General features: G+C 34.9%; 1 protein-coding gene across 3 annotated transcripts in view; it reads left to right on the top strand.

Annotated features, from left to right (window-relative positions):
• The window catches only part of ATRNL1 (attractin like 1), a 565,586-nt gene that overhangs the window by 130,893 nt on the left and 414,514 nt on the right, over positions 1-20,179 (top strand). For all 3 annotated transcript variants that reach the window (XM_019725236.3, XM_088791845.1, XM_074338995.2), the window contains exons 18-19: positions 3,814-4,032; positions 18,368-18,505. In XM_019725236.3, coding sequence (XP_019580795.3) covers positions 3,814-4,032; positions 18,368-18,505 — 357 coding nt within the window. The remainder of the gene's footprint in view (positions 1-3,813; positions 4,033-18,367; positions 18,506-20,179) is intronic.

Below are 20,179 nucleotides of genomic sequence, written 5' to 3'. Positions count from 1 at the left end.
TACGTTGTTAAAACCAGTCGATGAACCTGCATTTGACACATCATCATTACCCAAAGTCCATATTAAGGTTAACTCTTGGTGTGGAACATTCTGTGGGGTTTGACCAATGTATCATGTGTCTATGATCCACGGCGTGTGATGGCATGTGTACATCGTTATAGTATCATACAGAGTAGTTTCACGGCCCTAAAAATCCTTTGTGTTCTGCCTATTCAGCCCTCACTTTATCCTAATTCCTCACAAACACTAATATTTTTACTGTCTCTGTAATTTTGCCTTTTCCAGAATGTCATATAGTTGGAATCAAACAGTATATAAGCTTTTCAGATTGGCATCTTTTACTTAATAATTAGCGTTTACATTTCCTCTATGTCTTATCATGACTTCATAGCTTATTTGTTTTTAGATCTGAATAATATTCCATTGTCTGGATTTTATTTATTCACCTACTAAAGGACATCTTGGTTGCTTCCAAGTTTGGGCAATTATGAATAAAGCTGCTATAAACATCCATGCGCAGGTTTTTGTGTGGACATACATTTTTAGTTTACTTGGGTATCAAGGAATGCGATTGTCGGATGGTATGGTAAAGGATGCTTAGTTTTATAAGAAACCACCAAACTGTCTTTCAAAGTTGCTATATTTTGCATTTTCACAGCAAGGAATGAGAGTTCCTGTTGTTTCAAATACCAAATACTCACTAGCATTTGGTGTTGTCAGTGTTTTGGATTTTGTCCATTCTAATAGGTGTACAGTGGTATCTTGTTTAAGTTTGCAATTCCCTAATGACATATGATGTGGAGCTACTTTTCATCCTTGCCATATGTATATCTTTGCTTTTTTGGTGAGGGATCGCTCAGGTCTTTTGTCCATTTTTTAAATTGGGTTGTGTGTTCTCTTACATTGAGTTTTAAGAGTTCTTTGTGTATTTTGGTTAACAGTCTTTTATCAGATGTGTCTCTTCCAAATATTTATTTCCGGTCCATGTCTTCTCTTTTCATTCTCTCAACAGTGTATTTTGCGGAGCAGAATATTTAAATTTAAATTATAACAAAGTTCAGTTTATCAGTTCTTTCTTTCATGGATTGTGTCTTTGGCATTGTCACTAGACATCATCACCAAACCAGGGTCATCTGGATTTTCTTACATGTAGTTTCGCTTACATTGCCCATCTGTTCTTGCCTGCTGTCTGCTTTATCCATCAGAGCCTTTGGCATATTACTCATTGGTGTTTTAAATTCCCAGTCTTGGAATTCCAGTATCCCTGTCATGTCTGGTCTGATGCTAGTTCAGTCTCTTCAGTTTGTGTTTTTTGCCTTTGGTATGCCTTATAATTTTTTTCTTGATAGCCAGTTATGATTATGGAAAAGAAACTGCTGTAAATTGCCCTTAGTAATGTAGTGGTACGGTTTGGGCGGAGGGGAAGTAGTTTACGGCTTGGGGATTAGGTCTCAGTCTTCCGGTGAGCCTGTGCCCTATCCTGTGAACCTCACCAGTGCTTCTCAGCTTATTTTTCCTCTCTTAGGTGGGATAGGATGGCTGGAGGCAGCTGGAGGTTGTGTATTTCTCTTCCCCTACCCAAGCTAGTGTTGGCTATTTCCCTTTAACCAGGTCACTTAGGCTCTGATAAAATCCCAGCAATTTAGGCTACGTTTAACAGTTTCTCCAGACTTTATTAAGAACAGAATGCTGTGGCATATTTACAAATGGTTTCTTTTCTTCTCCCCTCTGCCGGAAGCACAAGGGGCTTTTTCTCTGATGCTCACTGAGGTGAGGACCTGGTAGAGCATCTGGAGGTAAAACTCACAGGGGTGTGGGTTCCTCCTAAGACTGGGTCCCCCTAGAGATTTAAACTCAGAATTGTCCACAGTGAGTTGTCCCAGCAGTTGTTCAATTACAGTTCAGGTTTTCTTTCCCTGGCACTGGTTCCTACTCTGATAAATCATGATTTTCTGTAACCTGTTGTCTGTCTCTCGAACTTGGGGGGCAGTGGTTTGCCCTGGAACCTCACTTCTCTGATGGATCTAAGAAGAGTTGTTGATTTTCAGTTTGTGTTGCATTTTCCGTTTTGTTTGGTTGGAGTGGTGACTTACAAGCTCCTTACCTGCTGGCTGGAAACTGCAACTCCTTAGTCATCATTTGCTGACATAATAATTTCTTACAAATTGATTTTTCAAATTCTTACACATTTCAAAAACCATATTGAATATTTTACAACTTAAACTTTCAAAAAGCCAAAAATAAATAAATAACAATAAAATAAATGATTGTTCTAATTACTCGTAGTTCATAAATAGTCTCTATCCTATCCTTGACTGAAGAAAAGTAGCATAGCCTACAAAAGCTTTCCTTTTATTGTTTCCTGTAAGAAGAAGAAGAAAACAAAAAACAAAGCAAGAGTCTGTCAGTTTTTGAGTCAGCATTAAACGCTAACGAATCAATTTTCTACAGGGTTCATTTTAGTCACTTGTGTTCAGTGACTCTTCTTTTTTAAATTTAGCATTAAAGAAAAATAGGAGACGGTGCTCATTTTCCACCTTCTTACATTCAGTCTCTGAAATGCTTAGCATGTAAAAACTTCATAACAATGAATCATAGTATAATGCATGAATTCTTGAATCCAGTATCCTGCAAGCCCTGCGCAGTCCTCTGCACTGAGTTCCGGATGGTCACTGAGATGCTTGTGTCATCTTGTTTGCAACAATCGGAGGGATATCTTTGTTCCCAGTAGTATTAAAACACTGAGTGGCAAATAAGTTAATACCACCATAATGATGAAATTGAGTCTGCCAGAAATCTACCATTTTTTTCCCCTCTAGGAAAAAATGTGACTGGTAGACATTATTCATGGTATCTTTTCCCTATATCACTACTTCTGTGGATAAATAAGTTCCAAGACAAAGAGTGTGTGTTCTAGCAAAACAATCAATAACAGTAGTTAAAGAAAGCTCAGCCCAATATAGGATGCTCTGATTTTGAACAAAAAATACAAAACCTGACATAGGAACTACTGTAAATAGGGTAGCAGACTATAATGTGGTCATCCTTAGCAAAGGCATTACAGTATTGATAGGCTTTGTTGAGGGTCATAGGTTATACAGCAATTAAACATGAAATGTGGAGTTTTACTGAGTGAGTCTTGGAGTGATATTCTGCAGTCCTGAAAGTCAGAGAGAGCCTCTGCCGCTGGTTCCCTGGCTGAGGCGGAGTATCTGGTTCTTACGTTCCCATTCAGTTTGGCTCTTTGGGCGAGATTGAGTTTACTCATCACAGGATAGCCAAATGCTAGCATCTGGGACCCTTGGAAAGAGCATTGTCCATGAGAGGCAGTCCTAATGGGGCTCAGCCACCTCAGGGGATGGATAGGCGTCACTTACACTGGACATTCACAGGCAGATGCAGAGTTTGACCTTGAAGGGCCTCTCTAGGCACAACCAGGACACTAACATGGCTCTACGTCACAGACAGTGATGATAAATGTGGGCTGGAGGCCCCTGGGCCAGCTCCCCAAAAGTCCCAGTAGTGACAAAGTTCAGGGGTCTTTAAGAGCTGGCTTCATTTTTCTCCATGTCATGGTCTCTGCACCTTTTTAATCTTCCAGAGTGTCCATTTATCTCCTCTTTGTCCATGATGTATGTTTTATTTGCTTTAAGTAGTTGCTGTCTCTTATGCATTATTATAAAAATATTTAAATAAACTATAGATGACCTTTTGCAGTCTTTTTTTCCAGATCATATTTATTTTTCTATTAGCTTACAATTCTTTTTGAATATGAAGTCAAATGACATATTTGTTAATGTTCCTGTTACACAGCTCAAAATTGTTCTGGATTGAGAACCTGTGGACAATGTTTGGAACAGCCTGGATGTGGATGGTGCAATGATCCTAGTAATACAGGAAGAGGGCACTGCATTGAAGGATCTTCACGGGGGCCAATGAAGCTTGTTGGAATGCACAATAATGAGATGGTTCTTGAACCCGGTCTTTGTCCTAAAGAAAAGAACTATGAGTGGTCATTTATCCAGTGTCCAGGTAAGAAAAATATGATGAAAACAATTTCAGTTTTTCAAACAATTCAGTTCTTCAATCAAATTGTTTTTCGAACAATTTCAAAACCCATAATGATTTGTCCTTGCTTCAAATAAAGATTCAGAAAAAAAATAACAATGAAAATGAGACTCAAAATTCAAAGATAAAAAAATATTCTTCCCTACATCCATCTCTGTTGTTTAGATAGTATTCTGTTTGGAATCATTCACTAGGCTAACCAGATGCATAGTGTTATAATTATTAGATTTGGTTTCATGTCACCTGTTAAGAGGAAGAAATATTGGCGCTGTGCCTATTTTTCACCCCATAGTATAGTCTTTTATTGTTTATAGTATTATTATATCTTAGAATTGAAAGGCAATTCCAAGGATTGTGTCAAACGTCATGCTAAGTATGGGAATGTACTCTGTCTATGGTAGAGTGAGCTGGTCTCATTTTGAAAGTTGCCATTGGTATTCACTACCATTCAATTGTGAAGGTCAGTAGTTTTTAGGTTTCCCTCCCATAGAAATTCTGTTTTTATACAGAATAAAATCAACCTTCTTGAAAGTGTAATTTATTCAATATATATTTTGTTGAGTGCCTACCATGTGCCAAGGAGTATTTGAGATGCTAGAGATACAACAATTAACAGATTAGACTAAAATGACTCCATTCATGGAGCTTGTATTTTAATTGAAATTATAAAATTAATTACACATACACATACATAAATGAAGTTAGGTGGTGATAAGTGTTATTTAAACAATAAGGCAAAGAAGGGAGAATAGGCTTACAATTTAAAATAGAGTGGTAAGAGAAATTCTCACTGAGAAGTGACAATGAATAAACATCTCAAGCAGATGAGGGAGTGAATCCTGGGGACATCTGGGGAAAGAGTATTCTAGAAGCAATAGCAGCCTACACAGGACTGGGTGAGATGGTTTATTTGGAGGTGAACCTAGGAAGCACAATTGAGAATTGAGGTAACAGAGACTTTCAAAGAAGGGAGAAAACCAGTAACATGTGCATTTTAAACTGGCTACTATACTGGGAAATATGGAACCAGACCCACTTGGAAATCAGACCCACTAGGAACCAGTGAACAACCATGTGGAATGCTCCTCAGAGGAACTGGGAGGGCGAGGCAGCTATCTACCAACTCTCATCCCCTATTGGTTGAATGATGCCTCTGGGGTGTTATATTTCTGAGCTATGCCCGCCAGTCTGATTAATAGCTTTCCGTGGCACCAGCAAAAATTCTGCTGTGGAAAAGTGAAGCGATATGGCAGAACTTGCTTTACGTGTGGCGCTGACAGTGTGCTGCATCGAAACCAGATGGGCCGAGGGAATGGGGCGCATGTGGAACAATACCTGCTACGTAAACTTTGAAATTCATGAAAACAGAAAAGGAACAAATTGTCGATTCACACAACGTGCCTGAATCTTTTATGAATTTGCTTAATGAAACAAGCCAGACCCAAAGGTTTCAGGTTGTATTGTTTCCCTTGTAAAGCAATATGGAACAGGCAGAACTATGGGGATGGAAAACAGATCAGTTATTTGCTAGATGTAGTAAAGGTAGGGATTGACTTCAAGGGGGCCTCACAGTGGAATGTTTTGGGGTGATGAAACGGTTCTTTATGATCCCGTGGTAGTTGGCATATGACTCTGCGTTTGTCAAAACCCATATTGTGTACCTCAAAGAATGAACTTTCCTGAATGCAAATTAAAAAAACAAAAAGTCAATCAGGATACCGGGGTATCCTAGGATGGAAGGATTCAGTACAAACTGTGACAAGTAAATTTAACTGTATTACAAATGCCATAACCTCATCCCTCTCCCTACCCGCCCCCCCCCCCAAAAAAAAAGGAACTGACCTAAGTACATACTGGAAAATAGTGTTTTGACGGGATACTATAATGGTAAAGGAAAAGACTATACCTAAGTACTGTATTCTGGTTAGTAAATTTGTTTCTCACACATGGTACAAGTTAATACTTCTAATAATACTTTATATGTTTACTAGGTTTGGACAAATAAGTAAATATAGTGTTAAATGTGAGCCAGGTTTCCGACTGTCAGAGAAGGAAGTTAAAAATAAGCAAGGAGTGAAGACTACAAAGAACCTTGTAGTGTTGGGTTAGGGTCGGAGATAACAGCATGAATTCATGTACATATGTAAATATAGGTATGTGCATAGGTTAGTATATATACATATATCCTATCTCCATTTACACAGAGGGCCTAGAAGCTATGACGCTCCAGTAACAATGAGTACATCCAGTGCCCATGTCTTGGTTTCTAAATACTGTTTTCCAATGAAGCAGCCGATTCTAGGGCTAAGGCAGGGAGAATACAAGATGAGCCTGGAGCATTGTTTAGTGCCAGAAAGTGCTATAAAAAAAATAAAAATAAAAAAGAAGAAAGAAAGAGATGAGAACATGTCAAAGGGATGCATAGCCAACCTAGAAGAGTTCTCAATACATCACATGTGGGCAAAAAATTTGGGATTGTGACCCAAAGTATAAAACACATATCCATGATTTCATACTGATTTAGTGATTGAATAAATAACAAATGGGCGAGAATAGACAAATATTCCTTATAGAAAAATTCCAAATAACAAATGTAGAAGGAATGAAGGAAATAAAAAAAAAATCAGTCAGAACCTCACAGTAATAATTGGCTGTAAGAATAATCTACTTCAGAATGTTGAAATCAGTGGGTAAAACTTTCAGGTGAAACAGGATATTTCTGTAGCTTCCAAATATCTCCCTCAAAAATATTTATTAACTACTGTGGTGGTTTTAGCATATATCCACAAATTCTTTGACACTCCAAAAATAACACAGAGATCTATTGCCAGTAAGCCAAGAAAACAGGTAAAATGAGATGATAATAATTAATTCAAAGGAAGGCAGGACAAGAGAAAAAGAGGAATACAGAACAGATGGGACAAATATGATAGATTTAATTTCAGTCATTTCAATAATTGTGCTAAATGTGAATTATCTAATCTCCCTGACAAAAAGGCTGACATTTTCATATTAGCTAAAAAAAGCAAGACCCAACTATAGGCTGCCTATAAGAAACCCATTTAAAATAAAAAGACCTTTTAAAAGTGGAAGAATGGAAACAGATACACTATGCTAACACAAATCAAGCGAAAGTTGAATTGGCTAATCTAATATTAGATGAATACTTTTCAGAGCAAAAAATATTACCTGGAATAAAAAGGTTCACTTTATAAAGATAAATGGTTGAATTCATCAAAAAGACTTAACATTCCTAAATATTTTCACCTAATAACAGACTTTTAAAATAGATGATTTAGTGGTGTATGACAAAGATCCTCTTTTCATTTCCAGAGATACTATATGAGGTTACCACTTTCTACTTTGATTTGTGTAGCTGGCACTATACCAGTTTGTTTTTCTCTCAGTGCTTTATTTTGGAGAGTGTAGTATTTTTCTTTCCTATTTCTTTTAAAATAAAATTTATTGGGGTGACAATGGTTAGTAAAAGTACATAGGTTTCAAGTATGTAATTCTGTAATACATCATCAGTATATCACATTGTGTGTTCACCACCCGGAGTCAGTTCTCCTTCCATCACCATATATTTGACCCCCTTTACCCTCATCTACCACCCCCATCCCTTACCCTCTGGTAACCACTGAACTATTATCTGTGTCTATGAGTTTTTGTTTATTAGTTTTCTATTGCAGCATAAAAAATCACCACAAATTTAGAGGCATAAATAATACCCATTTATAGCTCACAGTATGTCATGTGTTGCGGCATGGCCTGGCTGGCTTCTCTGCTTCAGGGCACAAAGGCTGAAATCCAGGTGTCAGTCAGGCTGAGTTTTTGTTCAGAAGCTCTGGAGAAGAATCTGCTTCCAAGCTCATTCAGATTGCTTGTGGTTTAGTTCCTTGCAGCTGTAGGACTGTGGTGCCTGTTTTCTAGTTGGCTCTTAGCTAGTGACCACTTCAGCTTCTCAAGAAGGCTCACCTTCTCGCCTACATAGAAAGGTTCATTTAGCATTGTAGACTCTCAAAACCTTGAATGGATCTCTCACACTCTTAATCTGTTTCTTCAAGTAGATACCAGTTCCTTGTAAGGGATCACCTGATTGGGTCCATCCCTTCCTTAAACTCAACTGTGCCACGTCACATACTGAATCATCAAAGTGATAATCTCGTCATATGTACAGCTCCATACTGCACTCAAGAGAAGACCATCAGTGTTTGATTAAATAACTAGGTACTATAACGTAGCTTCATTGACATAAGACTAACCATCACACCATACAATTGACCCATTTAACATGTACAACTCAGTGGTTTTTCGTATTTACATGGAATTATGCAATGTCACCACAATCAATTTAAAAACATTTTTATCATTCCCAAAGAAATCTTACGTTTATTAGCAGTCACTGCATGTTAAACCCCCACCTATCGTTGTCAGCCGTAGACAACCACTAATCTTTCTATCTCTATGGTTCATCTATTCTGGACATTTTTTGTAAATTCAATAATACAATCACGGTCTTTTGTGACTGACTTCTTTCACATTGCATAATGTTTTCAAGGTTTATCCATGTTTTGCATGTAACAGTACTTCACTTCATTGTTATTACCAAATAATGTTCCATTATAAGAATATACCTCATATTGTTTATCCATTCATCACTTGATGGACATTTGGGCGTTTCCAACTTTTGGCGTTTTGAATAATGCTTCTACAAACATTCAGTACAAGTTTATGTGTGGACATATTTTCATTACCTTGAGCATGGAATATCTGGGTGAAATGGTAATTATGTTTAACCTTTTGAGGAACTGCCATAATGTTTCAAAGCGGCTGCATTGTTTTACATTCCCACTAGCAGTACATGAGGGTTCCAGTTACCCTCCATCCTTGCCAACCACATATTTTGATTATAGTCATCCTGGTGGGTGTGAAGTGGTATGTCATTGTGGTTTTGATAAATAATTTATTGGGCTAATGATGTTGAGCATCTTTTCAAGTGCTTATTGGCCATTTGTATGTCTTCTTTGGAGACATGTCTGTTAGATTCTTGGCCACTTGAATTGGAGTATTTGACTTTTTGTTGTTGAACTGTAATAGTTCTTTATATATTCTGAATACAAATCCCTTATCAAAAATTGATTTGCAAATATTTTCTCCCATTCTGTGAGTTGTCTTTATTTTCTTGATAGTGTCCTTTGAATCACAAAAGTTTTAAATTTTGATGATGTCCTATTTTTTTCCATTTTTTTGGTGCTATTGTGTCATTCCTGTGAAACCTTATATTTTGCCCAGATCCCAAATATTTGTGCCTATATTTTCTTTTAAGAGTTTAATAGCTTTAGCTCTTACATTTAAGTCTTTGATCTGTTTTAGTTACTTTTCGTACGTGGCGTGAGATAGAAACTTAATTCTTTTGCAGGTATCTAGATGTCTCAGTATCATTGTTGAAAAGACTATTTCTTCCCCATTGAATTCATTTTTCATTTTGCATATTTTATTTTTCATTTTTAGAAGTGGTATTTAGTCATTTTATAATTTACGTTTCTCTTTTTCTCTGTATTTTTGAATATATGGAAAAATTTTTAATAGCTGTTTTAAAAATCCTCTACTCATTCCATCTGTGTGCCATTTCTTTGTTTCTATTGATATATTTTTGACTGATTATGGATCAAATTTTCTAGCTTGTTTATTTTTGATGGTATCTTGAACATTGTGAATTTTTGTAGTTTATGATTTGGTGTTTTTTTTTTTTTAGTATGTTGAACTTTATTCTGGCATGCAGTTATGTGAGTTCCTTTTTGTGGTCTCTATACAATGCTCATTGTATCTGAGGTCTCCCCAGTTTGACTAGTGGGAATACAAACTGTTTCCAGTCTTAAGTGAGACACCGGCATTGTTTGACTTACTGTTTTCTGCTGGTGCTTTCTCCAGCTTCGTGGAGTTTCAAAATGTGTTCAATTCATTGTTCAGTCAGAGATTCATCTCTGTAGATGACTGTGTGCAGCTCTCTCTTCTGTACTGTTTTGCTCCACAAATTCTAGCCACCACGGCCTCCCTGAACTTTGATCTTTGTTTCCCCAACTAAGTGACATTTCTGGCCTTTGGGTTTCCCTCCCTGGGATGCATCCTCATATCTGCCTCCAGGTAGCAAGCAGTCATATTTTTTTTCCTTCTCTCTGGCATGCCATCCCTGAGCTGCCTATTATATCTGAAAGTGATTGTTTCATATGTTTGCTTTAGTTTTCTTGTTGTTTACCATTAGAAGTCAATTATCAGAGTGGTTAATCCTTTGTGGGCAGAAGTGGAAGTCATCTATGTGTGTGTTTTTATTTATAATTAATCTCTTGTAAATAGTGTGCAGGTCTTGCCTTTTTTTTTCTTTTTAAATCTAGTTTGACAGTCTCTGTCTTTTATCAGAGTTTTAGTCCATTAAGATTTAATGTAATATTGGTATTATTGAGTTTAAGTCCTACCATTGTGGTATTTGTTTAAGAATTTTCCTTTATTTTTTCCCTCTGTTGTTTGTTCCTCCTTTTGCCTTTTTTGGATTAATTGAGTGTTTTTTAAGTCCATTTTTATCACTTTCATTGGATTTTTAGCTATACCTCTTTTGTGTTTTTTTTAGTGACTGCTGTAGTGATTGTAATAGTCATCTTTATCTTATCACAGTCTACCTTGAATCAATATTATACTACTTCATGTATAAGGTAAGAATATTACAATAGTGTAATTCCGTTTGCTCCCTTCCTGTCCTTTGTATAATTATTGCCAAATATTGTACTTCTACATATGTTATTAACCACACAATACATTATTATTTTTGCTTTAAACAATTTTCTTATAAAGAAATCATGATAAGAAAAAAATCTTTTTTTATTTACCCATAGATTGACCATTTCCTGTGGTCTTCATATTTTCCTATAGATCTGAATTTCCTTCTGCTATAATATCACTTTAGCTTGATGAACTTTAACTTAACTATTGTGTTTTTCCATTGTAGCATTAAATTATCATAGCTTTTGTGTATCTGAAAAATGTTTTTATTATGTGTTTGTGTGTCTTCAGATTTGAAGGATATTTTTACTGGAAATATCATTCTAAGTTGACAGATATACTTTTCAGTAATTTAAAGTTGTACTTTCCTTTTCTTTTAGTTTCCTGTTATTCTCTTAAGAATTTCTCTATCAGTTTTATTGTTTATCTTTTGAAAGCAGTATGTCTTTTTCCTCCCTCTGACTTTTTCAAATAGATTTTTCCCCCTAGTTTTTGGATGTCAGTAATTTTAATTTGATATACTTAAGTATCAGTTTTATTTTTTAAATTGTGACTGTGAACTGTATGGCTTATTACTCTGTGGCTTTGTTTTGCATCATTTTTGTCAAGTTTTCTGCCATTATCTCTCCAAATATTGTATCTGCTCATTGTTTCACTCTGTCCTCTACTTCTTGGAGTTTGCTTCACTTATGTTAGGCATTTTCACTATGTCCCTAATTTTTCTTACTGTCTTCTCTATATTTTATATCCTTGCATCTCCTTTGATCTGTATTTCAGTTCACTAATTTTTTCTTTAGATGTTTCCAATTTTCTCTTAAATCTGTGTTTCATTTATTTCTTACTATTGAACATAGCACCCTAAGCTCACTATTAAAGTACTAAATGGGTTTTATTCATGATTCTGCATCATCTGTTTTTGCTGAATCCTGCTGGGCTTTTCTGCTAGTGTCTCCTGTTTTTTCTCATGTAGCTGCTGTTTGGCAGCTTGACTGGTTTTAGAGTGTCTCAGATGTTCACACACTTCTGAGCTGGCTGGTTGGTCTAGGGGTCTTCAGCTGCAAATGACTCTTCTCTGCTGCACTTGGCCTATCACCCTCCAGTATATAGACTGTGCTTCTATACATGATATTCTCAGAGTACAATTCCAAGAAGAAGGGAGCAGAATATGGATGGCTCTTGAGGCCTAAGCCAGAATTTCTATACCATCACTTCTTCTGCATTCTATTGTTCTGAGACAGTGTAGATGCCACCCCATGTTCAAAGGGTGGGAAAAGTCCCACTTTTTGTTGACAGCAAGGAGAAAGTAACAATATGAATGTTGTACATACCGGTACATAGATGGCAAAATTTGTGCAAATTATTTTTCAGCTCATCTCATTAATTCTGTTTGTTTGTTTATTGACATAGCTCATATGGCCTGAAATCTACCATTTTAAAGTGTACAATTCAGTGGTTTTTAATATAATCAGTAGGTGTGGTACTATCATCATTATATACTTCCAGAACATTTTAATTGCCCCCAAACAAAATCTCATACCCTTTAACAGTTGGTACCTATTTTTGCTTCCCCTAGCATGTGAAAACCACTAATTTACTTTCTCTATGGATTTGTCTATTCTGAAAATTTCATCTAAATGTAACCTTATAATATGTTTCCTTTTGTGTCTGGCTTCTTTCACCTAGCATAAGTTTTTAAAGTTCATCCATATTATAGCATATATCAGTCCTTTACTTATTTTTATAACTGAGTAATACTCAGTTGCATCCCACATGTTTATACATTCATCAGTTGGTGGATCTCTGGCTTATTTCTACTTTTTTTGCTATTATGAATAATGTAGCTATGAACATTTTTTGTAAGTTTTTGTGTGGAATTGTTTTGTTTATTTGTTGATTTTGGTCTGTACCTAGGAATGGAATTAGTAGTCATACAATAAATCTATATTTAACCTTTTGAGGAATTGCTAGATGATTTTCCAGAGCTACCATTTTACATTGCCACCAGCAGTATATGAGGGTTTAATTACCCCATAATGTCCAACACTGGTTATTGTCCATCATTTTGATTATTACCTTCCTAGTGGGTGTGAAGCAGCTCACGGTGGTTTTGATTTACCTTTTCCTTATGATTAATAATGCTCCTTTCTTGTGCTTATTAGCTGTTCATGTATTTTCTTTTGAAAATGTCTTCAAATCCTTTGTTCATTTATATTTTTTTTAACTGAAGAATTTTAAGAGTTATTTATGTATTCTGGGTATAAGACCTTATCAGAGATAATATTCTCAAATATTTTCTTCTATACTGTGGGTTGCCTCTTCACTTACTTGGCAGTGTTCTTTGAGGCACAAAGGCTTTTTATTTTGATGATGTCCAGTATATCTATTTTTTACTGTTGGTGGTTTGTGCTTTTGGTGTCATATCTCAGAAACCGTTACTTAATCCAAAATCATGAATATTTACATCTATATTTTCTTCTAACATTTTTTAAATTTTAGGTCTTGCATTTAGGTCTTTGATCCACATTTAGTTAACTGTTACATCGATGTGATATATGGGTCCAAATTCATTCTTTTGCATGTGTATATCAAGTTACCCCAGCACCATTTGCTGAAAAGACTATGTGTTCCCTACTTAATGATTTTTTACCCTTGTTGAAAATCAATTGACCATAGATGCATGGGATTATTTCTGGACCTAATTCTAGTCCAGTGATCTAGTATATGTTTATCTGTATGCCAATACCACACTGGTTTGATTACTGTAATTTTGTAGTAGCTTTTGAAATTGGAAAGTGCCAGTTTTTCAACTTTGCTTTTCCTTTTCAAGATTGTTTTGGCTAGTCTGGGTCCTTTGTAATTTCATATGAATTTTAGATCTGCTTATCTATGTCTATGAAAAGATCTGTTGGTATTTGATAGATACTGCTTTCAATTTGTAGATCAATTGGAATGAATTGCTATCTTAATAATATTAAGTCTTTCAGTCCATGAATACATAATATCTTTACATTAATTTAGTTCACCAATGTTTTATAGCTTTCACAATATGCGTACATGTCTTGCATTTCTTTGGTTAAATGTGTTTCTAAGTACTTAATTCTTTCTGACGCTATTATAAGTGTAATTGTTTTCTTAATTTCATTTTTGGATTGTTCATTGTAAGTGTATAGAAATATAATAAAGTGGATTTCTCTATACTAATTGATCTTTCATCCTACAACATTTCTGAACTCATTTTTTAGCTCAAATAATTTTTTGTGGAATCTTTAGAGTTTTCTATAAGTAAGATCATGTCATCTGCAAATAGAGTTAGTTTTCCATCTTCTTTTTTAATCCGGATGCCTTTCATTTCTTTTTCTTGCCTAATTGCCCTATCCAGAACCTCCATTACAATCTTGAATAGAAGTCACAAGAGAGAACATTTTTGTCTTGTTTCCAATCTTAAAAGGAAAGCTTTCATTCTTTCACCATTAATTATGATGTTAGCTATGAATTTTTGATACATGTCATTTATCAAGTTGAGACAATTCCATTTTATTCCTATTTTAGAATTTTCCATCTATTGAGATTATTGTGTGGGTGTTTTTCCCCTTTATTTCATGTGGGATTCCCCCTCCCCCCCTTTCTCTATTAGTATGCTGTATTATTTGATTGATTTTCATGTTTAAACAATCTTGCAGTCCTGGGATAAATTCCACTTAGTCATAGTGTATAATCCTTTTTATGTGCTTGTGGATTCAGTTTGCTAGTAATTTGTTGAGGATTTTGCATCTGTAATCATAAGAGATATTAGTCTGTCATCTTATTTTCTTGTGATGACTTTGTTTGGTTTTGTATTAGGTTAATAATAACCTCACAGATTGAGTTAGGAAGTCTCTCCTTTGCTCCTGTGTTTTAGAAGTGCTTTTTAATAATTGGTGATTCTTATTCTTTAACCGTTTGGTAGAATTCAAGAGTTAAGCCAGTTGATCTTGGGCTATACTTTTCTGGCACTTTGTTAATTATTAACTAAATCTCCTTATTGGTATAGCCTAGTCGTATTTTCTGTTTCTTCTTGAGTCAGTTTTGATAGGTAGTGACTTTCTATGACTGTCTTCTTTCATCTAGGTTATTTCATTGATTGGCATAGATTTGTTTATAATGTGTCTTTATAATCCTTTTATAGAACAGGTTTCACGATAATATTTGATGTTGGGGTTTTTCTACCATGTGGTTGGTATGAATTTCAACCAAACACATATGCTTGGTACAGGCTTTAATTTCTCACAAGTGACTTTTTTCTTTCATCCAGATACGTAGTGACTTAAGATTTCTTTTCTGCTTATTTGGGCTGGTGGTGCGATTTAGTATCTTTTTCACAGATAGGGGCTACAATTGAAGGCTTCAAACTTTATGAATATGGTTCAGTTTAGTTCCCTTGGTAGAGTATGCCAGAGATTGTATCTCCTGGTCCTGCTGAGTTTTAAAACCCATGCTTCTTAGCTTTTGCTTGTCTACCCCATGTATAGCAAAATTCTGTCAGAAGCTCAAACTTATCTTTAACATTAATTTGAATTCCTGCTTTATTTCTAGCAATAATAATTGCCTTTTCTTTTAAGGTAGGCTATGTATTGAACATTTTGGGGGGATAAATTTTAGCCTTGCTTTTCTGCGTATATATAGTTTTGAATTTTATTGAGAATGTCAAGCAGATATTTTTAAATGGTTTACATCTGTTTTAGAGAGCTCATAATTTTCAAAATATGTACTTTATTTGCCTATCAAATGGTGAGTTTTTCATTATGTTTTTTTTCTTTCTTTTTTTTTTTTTCTTTTTTTTTTTTTTTCTGTTTGTGTGTCCATAGATGAGGAGCCATATGGGCAGGTTTTAAAATTTAAACAAAACAGTAAGGATGGCTTCTTTTTAGTTTTTATTCATGTTCCATAGCCAGGTTATTATTAGAACCTTTCAAGTAAGTATCCTGGGAGAAGTACAAGGTACAAGTTGACATTACCTGTTGATCCAACCTGATAGCGGTGGGGAATAAAACATAATCACAGCATTCCCAGTGTGTGCTTTTCTTGTTTGTTTGATACAGCCGCTATGCCTTGGTCTTACTTTCTGTGACATCCTTTCTCCTTTGCCATTGCTACTATATCAGTTACAAGCTGTGACAATGACCATTCTACTCTTGGCTGGAAATTTTGCTTGCAGTTAAGTCTACATTATACCAGCTTTCTGTGTGGTATATTCATGACATGAAATGTGAGCCTTTCCTGTATCACACTTTCCAGCAGCTGTGTAGTGGTACACATATTACACAACTGTGTGATATGCTTCTTGATTGCTGCATTTCCCAGCTCTGTCTTCTGAACTTCTCACTTTCAGAAAGCGACAGTTGAGTGGCATTAAGCCAGGGGTCCTGTTTTCATTTCTGGAAGTGTTGTAGGTTACTACTTTCCAGTTTTATTTGTGTAGTTGTCACCACACCCAAGTTCTTGTGGCTGTTGACAAGTTTTCTTATTATTTCAGTGGTAATCTGTGAGGAGGAAATTAAATGTGATTGATAAATTTCACCGTCTTATTCAGTAGTTAAAGCATTTGTTTTTCTGATGGAAAAATGTAGCCAGGAATTTCATAAAATACTTAAAGTAACCCATCTCTCATTTTGAATTTTTCAGGTAATGCTTTACATGTAGTGAGCACTCAATAAATTTTGTTTTTACTTGAGTGAATTAACCTTATTGGTTTCCCATAAAATTGAAACAAGACCTTCTGTGAAACAAGACCTTAAACTTTTAAGCACAGTGTTCAAAAGTTAAAGTTAACATTATTATTTCTTATTATAAAAGTAATGTGAGTGTATTATAGGAAATTGATGGTGCAGAAAAATTTTGCTAAACTAAGATAACCGTCATTAACTTTTCCATAGGCATATTTATATATTTAAAAACAAAATTGTGATCGTTTTAAACATAATGTTCTGTATCTTCATTTCACTTAATTTATTATGAACATTTTCCTTTGATATTAAATTTTCTCCTAGCTGTTTCATAATGTAATGTATGATAATAGAAGTTTGAAAACTATATTTCTCAATTGCATAAAAAGGGTGATGAAGAGTATTTAACATTTTTCCATGATGATGCCATGTCATTTCTATGCTATGTTACAACAGAGTTACGCCTCTGAAAATTTCTGTGAGGTACTGGTATTTGATTTTCACTCTTTATGTGGGTTTATGTCTCCACAATTGGATGTTAACTGATGTTGATCTTATGTTAGTCTCTTGGGATTTTTCCTATCACTTTCAAATTTTCCACACAGTGATAGGATTTTTCCTATCACTTTCAAATCCCAAGTGGTATGGGATTTAATGTCTGGGGTTTTTTGATTCATACATCCTGATTATGCATTTGTTTCTGCCATTGATAAGCTGTGGGACTTTGGGTCATTGCTTAACCTAGGCTTCCTCGTCTTAGAAATGATTCTAGAAATAGTACCTTCCGCGTAGAATTGTTGTGAGGAGTGAACGATTAAATAAATTCATGTATAATTCATGTATACCGTCTAGTATGCTATATGGCAATGCGGTGGTATTTACAATATTTTAAAACTGATGCTATCTATAAACAGACCAATCGAAATAGATGCCAGTGACAAAAACAACTGGAATAGCCTTAACATTGGCTTTCCTGGCTAGTGTGAGAGCTCAGTTAAATGCCAGCTGAGTTGTAATGAGGATGAAAATGATTATGAAGGGGACAGTGAGGATGATGTTTGGATAAGCATGGTAAAGTAAGTCAATATTATGATGTAAATAGGCACTAAAGGCATGAGCTTTCATATATGAACTTTATCTCTCATCTGAAATTTTTGGATTCTGTTGTAATATTAATATAAAAATGTATTAAACTCATATTCTGAAGACACAAAAAAACTCATGCTTGAAATCTGATTTTGTTAGTTCACAATCACATAGAATTTCAATTAAGCCTTGAAGCTTTTCCTGCCCAGAGAAGATAAATATTTATGCAAATTAATTTAAAAGTTCTGTTTTTTTCATTTTATACTAATGTAGTTTCTTGAAGTAAGGACCTATTGCCACACAATTTTCTATATTTATTGATCCTTTGTTGTTATGTGCGAATATAATTAAGATGAATTTTAGCATTCTTTATCAAATCTGTATTATTCACTCTTGTGTTTATGTAACTGAATAGACATAATATTCACACGAATCTTTAAGGAATATATTAAAAAGTATTCCCTCCTTAGCTATAACTTTAATATTCAAATTTATCTCTAAACCCTACATTTTACAGAGTGTAAGGCAACATTTCAATACAGAATTTACTGTATGTATTATCCTGCATTAATATTTTGAGCCACATATGTTAGACATTAAAACAACTTGGGAAATGTCTTTTGGACTTTGCTACCATTCAGATTTTTAAAATCAGTTCAGTTCTTTGTCATGATATTTATTATAATTGGTATTGTTGTATATATTTGTAATATTTTTTTTATTATTTTCTTTAGCTTGCCAGTGTAATGGACATAGCACTTGCATCAATAATAACGTGTGCGAACAGTGTAAAAATCTTACCACAGGAAAACAGTGTCAAGACTGCATGCCAGGATATTATGGAGATCCAACCAATGGAGGACAGTGTACAGGTAATTATCTTTTCTTTTCTTTTACTTACGTGTTTTTTTCCCCCTACAGAAATGAAAAATTGAGAAAGATAAACCTGTTGTGGACAATATATTTTATTAAATAAAGTGTTTTCATTGTGTCAATACTTTTGGAAGGGAATTTGTATAAGGATTATGTAAACTAAAAATTCTGTGTTATACTTGCTTTAAAAAATCTTACTTTTTCTTATTTCAAAATGAATACATGTTTATTATAGAAAATGTATCAAATACATATAAATTAAAATTAAAAATTACCTATAATCTTACTATTCAAAAGTAATCACTGTTGATAGTTTTTTTTAATAATAGTAACCTATTGTTTTGACTTTAGAAATAAGGAATTATTAAAGGTTTGTGCATGTCTTACATCAGGTAATTTTTTTGTTTTTTTTGGATAGGGTGGTAGTATAGTGTAAGGTTTAAGAGAATGGATTTAGAGTTAATCCTGGGCTGAAATCCCAACTCTGCCATTGTTTATATGTATGACCTTGGCTCATTAACCTCTTAATGCCTCCTTTTTCTCATATGAAAGGGAGATGATAATACTTCATTTGATGGTTGTAAAGCTCAAAAGAGATCATGTGTTATAGTGGCACCAGGTAATAGGAATTGGAGCTCATTCAAAGAGCATTTAAATGCTAGCTATGGTCTTCACATTTTCATTCACTAAATGCGACTTTTCTCTATTTTCCTATCTATCCCACTGCTTCTTTATCCTACTTTTAAAAGAATTTTTGGTATTTCCTTGAAGTCTTTCCTTTTATATTGTAATTTTATAGTAATCCTTCTTTATCTTTATGTTGGTCTTTGTCCAGCCTTTAAATTTTTTATCTACTTTTTCTAAATTGAGATTGCCTACGTAGCACCCACAGAAAGGCCTTAGCTGTTGGCTATGAAACGAGAAATCTTTAGAGGGAGTTGGGCCTGAGCTTGGTCTAGATAAAATTTTCAACACTATCTGCATATTAAAACTACCTGGAGAGTCTTTTAAAAATATGGATGTCTGGACCATTCCCTAAAATAATTAAATCAGTATCTAGGTTGGGGTTATAGGGTCATTCTTGGGCATTGATTCTTTTCTGAGGCTTCTCAAATGACTCACATGCACTCAGGGTGGAGAAACACAGGAGATGACGGGCTCAGCCTTCGAGTCACCAAAATTGCTCAGACAGTAGCAGGTTTGGTGCTAACTGAAAACAGTTGAAGTTTTGAGATATGGAATTCTCTGACCTGTTTGAAGCGCTGATACAGATGAATTGACTGATATTTTTTTATTTTCTATGTTCTAGGCCACTGTACTCATAGCTTTATATTCATTATTTTATCCCAGCTTTGCAACAGCTGTGCAGGAGATATTACTCTTATTCCCATTTTACATACAGACCCAAATACACAAAGAAGTTAAGTAAAATACCAAAGATCATACTGGTGGTGGGGGAAGGAAATGTGTGATTCGTAGGCCTTGCCCTTAACTCTTCCCGCAGAATTACGTTAGTAGGACAGGGGGGATCCAGGTAGCCCTTAGCCAAAAGCCACAGACAGCTTCATGCTGTATTCAGTGTGTACAGAAGATGCAGCAGATATGGGCACAATGGAATCCACAGAATTTAGAGTCCACCTATTAGGAGTCATAGTATTTGTTATTTTATGTTT

This window comes from Rhinolophus sinicus, chromosome 15, assembly GCF_057876585.1.
Source record: "Rhinolophus sinicus isolate RSI-liver-muscle chromosome 15, RSI-T2T, whole genome shotgun sequence".
NCBI classification, from domain to species: domain Eukaryota; kingdom Metazoa; phylum Chordata; class Mammalia; order Chiroptera; family Rhinolophidae; genus Rhinolophus; species Rhinolophus sinicus.
Note: the sequence above shows the minus strand (reverse complement) of the source record. Positions and strands in the feature narration are given on the sequence as shown.